Raw genomic sequence first — 5452 nt, forward strand, 5'->3', positions numbered from 1 at the left:
TCCCTTCTCTTTGCTGCTCTTCCTTTTAAATCTGTATCTGTTCTCATGCTGGGGGAGAACTTCTGTTTTGCAGCAGACTGCCTTGTCTCTGGAATGGATACACGGTGTCTGTGTATAGATTTGTATAGGCTTGTAACCTGAGCCAGCACTACAGGAAGAGGCCCTGAGCCAGCACTACAGGAAGAGGCCCTGAGCTGAAAAGGGAAGTTCTCCCCCAGCATGAGAAGACATGAGGATTTAAAAGGAAGAGCAGCAAAGAGAAGGGAAACTACCATGGATTACAGTAAGGCGCACATTACAGTATTGTTTTATGTTACACAATCTGAGGGTTTAATGTCACTTTAAGCTGGAGTGTCCCTAACCCCTCCAGCTTAATCAGCATCCAGCCTGAGCTTTGTTTAGGTTCTCTGGGATCATTTGGTGTCTTCTAAGCTCAGGACATTGATTGCTTCTGTCTGGTTTTGGGGAGTTTTCGGCCTCATTCACACACAACGCAAGACCAAAATTGTATATTGCGTATATATACGCGTATGTACCTGCGTATATGCGTGCTCTATGCGCAATCCCAGAATGCATCACTCTTAATGGAATTTTTCATGTGCTGTAGGCGTATACATGCGCGTAAATACGCAGCCCGGACGCATCTCGGTTCCATTCTGTTTTTGCGCATGTTTACGCTACGCAAATATACGGCTCCATGCGCGGCTGCGTGTATGGAGCCATTTATTTGCATGTGGGACAATAATCGCGTATATGTGCGGCAGTGTGAATGAGGCCTTCTCCATTAGACAGAACGAGAAGATACACTGTATCGGCTTATGAATATTCTATCTTGGCCAATCACCGAGGGGCTATTCCATGATGCGAGCTGAGGAAGGGGATACATATTTGGGGTGACCTTCTAGAACAGGGGCGCCCACAATTTTTCGTCTGGAGATCTACTTTTCAAATGACGAGCTCAATGAGATCTACTAACAAAAAGCACCTGCGTTCAGGGTTGGGAGGGGGCGTGACAGCGCATTGAAGTCAATGGCACCGCAGCCACGCCCCCCAGTGCAATCGCCAGCACCCGGAATACAGGCAGATTAGTGCTGCGTGCGCTATTTTTGCAGATCGCACTGGAGTGGAACGCAGGCATTAATGTGCCTGTGTTCCGGATGCGGGTGATACGATCACGCTGTGGGTGGGAGGGTGGGGGGGGCGTGGCTACAGTGCCATTGACTTCAATGCACCGCCGTTTCAGTGCGTTCTAGAGGCCGAAAATGCTGGAACGCAAACTTTGTGGCGTGAACTCTCTTCTCCCTCTCCCCTGTTTCTATATGCTGTCTCTCTCTCCCGTCTGTCTTTTCTTACCTCCACTGCAGCAGCTTCCCAAGTCTCCTCTCCCCTCTCCTTCTCGTCTGCGGGGTCTGACACATTCAGCCGCACGAGCACCGCGGGAGGACAGGACGCAGGTCAGTGAGCCGATCGGGATCTACCAGTGTTCGCTTTGCGATCTACCTAATGGGCACCCCTGTTCTAGAAGGTCAGGGCAGGTCACTTGTCGGGAAGGTAGGAGAGCCCTTTATGATCCAGCAGCTGCTTCCTATACATGTATGTGCTGGGAGGGTGGTGACACAATAGGCACACGCATGACTGACCCTGCATACAAACATAAAACCGCACAGCGCAGAGAACAGACAGAAGAGTTTGAGTTCTGGAGACACCGCCGTCCCCCTCCCCCCTCACTCGGCGTACCTTCAGCAGCAGCCGTGCAGGAGGGGACTGGCCCATGGTCCCCAGCGCATTGTAAGGCACGCAGGTGTAAGTGCCCAGCAACTCTTCCGTCGCCTCCTCGATGTGAATAGATCCGTCGTCCAACATCTTCCAACTGGACAGCTGAAAAGAAGAGAGAGAGAGAAAGGCAAGTGGAGCAACCAGAACATGGCACCCGCTCAATCCCAGTACTCAGACCTTCAGGACAGGTCTAATATTGTAATACAAGCAGTGCCCTCTGATCTACGAGAGTACCAACATTAGGACTGAAGAGTAAAGTGAGAGCTGCAATATCTGCAGGGGTGAGAACACGGACGTTCATCCTCCTCCTCCCACCCCACATGCATCTGCAATGTGTGCATCTGACACGGATGGTACAACCTCCAGCTGAGGTCCTCACTATTGCTAGGCAGGTCCCAGTGTTTGTACTCCCATAGACTGGGGCAAAGCCAAACTACAGAGACACTTTGGAACCCCTAAATCTCCTAGGGGACCCCCGTATTCTGAGTGCCATCAATGGGTCAGTGACAGAGAGGGATGAGATGGGAGGAACCATTTACACCATATTATAGAATGTACAGAAAGTAGCCCCTCCCCCCTTTGCTCTTTGGATGACCAAACCTCCCGTTGGCTCCGTGTTTGCTGCAGAAACCAGCCCACCTGACCGCCTCTCCTTCACCGGCCAACCACCAAATCCCCCCCGCCCATCGACTGGATCACAAATGGCATCTGACCCTCAGTGGGGGAGAAGGGCGGGATGAAAGGGGAACTCCACCACAATCCCCATCACCAACCTTGTCCATCTTCAGGGGTCGGCCATCTTTATTCCACTTCACATGGGTGACAGGCGGCACAGCGTCCACAGGGCAGCGAATTTGACCATGAATACCGACCGGAACGTAGATAACGGGTGGCATGTTGATTACTCGTGCAGGATCTGTAAAGGTGATGGATGAAACAGAACTCTCAAGAGTCACTTTAATATTCCCATTTATCAAGAGCGGTACGTGGGCCCCGGCCATTTATCAAGAGCGGTACGTGGGCCCCCGGCCATTTATCAAGAGCGGTACATGGGCCCCCGGCCATTTATCAAGAGCGGTACATGGGCCCCGGCCATTTATCAAGAGCGGTACATGGGCCCCCGGCCATTTATCAAGAGATCCTCTGGTTTGACCCTGAATATAATGAGCGTCCCATCGATGAGAATCCGGACCCTCAGCTTCAGGTCACTGTCACCAGAGAGAAAACATAACGCATGTAAGACGTGCGAGGTCAGAGGAGGCCGCCATACCGCGCTTCTACACCGTACAATTCCCACGCCAACCGCCAAATCATAAAGTGTACAGTGCGGAGCCGATTTTTACACATCCCACAACCTGTATATACACACACACACACACACACACACTATATACTATACACTATACACTATACACACACACACACACATCCTATATACTATACACACACACACACACTATATACTATACACACACTATATACTATACACTATATACTATACACACACACACACACATCCTATATACTATACACACACACACACTATATACTATACACACACACACACTATATACCATACACACACACACCCTATATACTATACACACACACATACACACCCTATATACCATACACACACACACCCTATACACACACACACACCCTATATACTATACACAGACACACCCTATATACTATACACACACACACATACACACCCTATATACCATACACACACACACACACACACCCTATACACACACACACACCCTATATACTATTCCAGGTATAGGTGAGGTTTCCTGGATACGCTTCAGCCTGGCATGTGAACAGAGCATCCTGGGAAATGTTAACGGTGATGTTCTCAGGAGGGGAAACAATGAAAGGCGGCCCTGGGGACAGAAGAAACATTACCTCAGCTGCCCAAAAACAGGCCATGTTGTCACCTGGAGGCCAGGCAGCGAGGGCACACCCCGGGGACATGGCAGCCCGGAGCAGATGAGACGCCGTTACCTTGTACTAGAAGCCGCGTACTGTGAACTGCTTCTCCCACAATACACGCCCGTCTCCATTACAAGTCACACTCAAAGTACCGACTAACCCCCCACATTACAGGAAGTTCAGTTACCCACCTGATATTTTGGGGTTCCCCCGAGGAACTCGCCCTCTCGCAGCCACGTGACAGTTGGCTTTGGGTTCCCAAAAGCAGTGCAAGTTAAAGTGACGCTACTTCCTTCCTTCACCTCCAGGTACTGCGGGGGGGTCTCAGTGAAGGACGGAGGAGCTAGAAAATAAAGAAATGGGGGAATTATGACTGTGTGCAATCAGATCTACAACGCGACAACCAGAGATCTACAACGCGACAACCAGAGACCTACAACGCGACAACCAGAGATCTACAACGCGACAACCAGAGATCTACAGCGCGACAACCAGAGATCTACAACGCGACAACCAGAGATCTACAGCGCGACAACCAGAGATCTACAACGCGACAACCAGAGATCTACAATATATCCGGTAGGGATCAGAGATATACAATATATCCGGTAGGGATCAGAGATATACAATATACCAGGTAGGGATCAGAGACTGCACACACAAAGAACACGCGGGAGAGAGATCAGCGGCTTAAACTCCAACCAAACCCAAGAAGGAGCCGCAGATAAAAGTTGTGAATGTCTGAAGAGGGAGAGACTTTGGTGAGAAGAAGCGGAAATGTGTAATTACTATAATTAGGGATCGTTGTACTGAAGTAAATGAGAAAGATGGAACCGGGGACAACATTGTCTCATCCCAGGCACCAAACACAGCCGGGTCTATACCTGGACTAGAATAGGGAGCACCAAACACAGCCGGGTCTATACCTGGACTAGAATAGGGAGCACCAAACACAGCCGGGTCTATACCTGGACTAGAATAGGGAGCACCAAACACAGCCGGGTCTATACCTGGACTATAATAGGGAGCACCAAACACAGCCGGGTCTATACCTGGACTATAATAGGGAGCACCAAACACAGCCGGGTCTATACCTGGACTATAATAGGGAGCACCAAACACAGCCGGGTCTATACCTGGACTATAATAGGGAGAACAGCCGGGTCTATACCTGGACTAGAATAGGGAGCACCAAACACAGCCGGGTCTATACCTGGACTAGAATAGGGAGTCCCAAACACAGCCGGGTCTATACCTGGACTAGAATAGGGAGCACCAAACACAGCCGGGTCTATACCTGGACTAGAATAGGGAGCACCAAACACAGCCGGGTCTATACCTGGACTAGAATAGGGAGCATCAAACACAGCCGGGTCTATACCTGGACTAGAATAGGGAGTCCCAAACACAGCCGGGTCTATACCCGGACTAGAATAGGGAGCACCAAGCACAGCCGGGTCTATACCTGGACTAGAATAGGGAGCACCAAGCACAGCCGGGTCTATACCTGCAGGCGCTCCGTCACAATGTATGTAGACGCTGAAACACGCGTCAGTAACAAGGATACTAAGAGAAGGAAGATGAGGGCGTGAGCACGGCACACAGTTGGGGGGGGGACATTGATGAATGCCCCGCCCCCAGACATTCTCACAGGTGGACCTCAGAGCGCCCCTGTAGACCGGGCTGGGTCGGGCCGATGGGTAGGTAAAAGAGGTGGCTGCCCCGGGTGCATCAG

General features: G+C 50.7%; 1 protein-coding gene across 1 annotated transcript in view; it reads right to left on the minus strand.

Annotated features, from left to right (window-relative positions):
• The window catches only part of IGSF9B (immunoglobulin superfamily member 9B), a 77850-nt gene that overhangs the window by 42352 nt on the left and 30046 nt on the right, over positions 1–5452 (minus strand). Inside the window, 7 exon segments of the mRNA XM_018567115.1 lie at positions 1738–1878; positions 2550–2718; positions 2889–2984; positions 3065–3131; positions 3555–3668; positions 3790–3842; positions 3874–4060. Coding sequence (XP_018422617.1) covers positions 1738–1878; positions 2550–2718; positions 2889–2984; positions 3065–3131; positions 3555–3668; positions 3790–3842; positions 3874–4060 — 827 coding nt within the window.

The sequence above is a fragment of the Nanorana parkeri genome, unplaced genomic scaffold (assembly GCF_000935625.1).
Source record: "Nanorana parkeri isolate BGI_ZX_2015 unplaced genomic scaffold, ASM93562v1 scaffold1009, whole genome shotgun sequence".
Lineage (NCBI taxonomy): Eukaryota > Metazoa > Chordata > Amphibia > Anura > Dicroglossidae > Nanorana > Nanorana parkeri.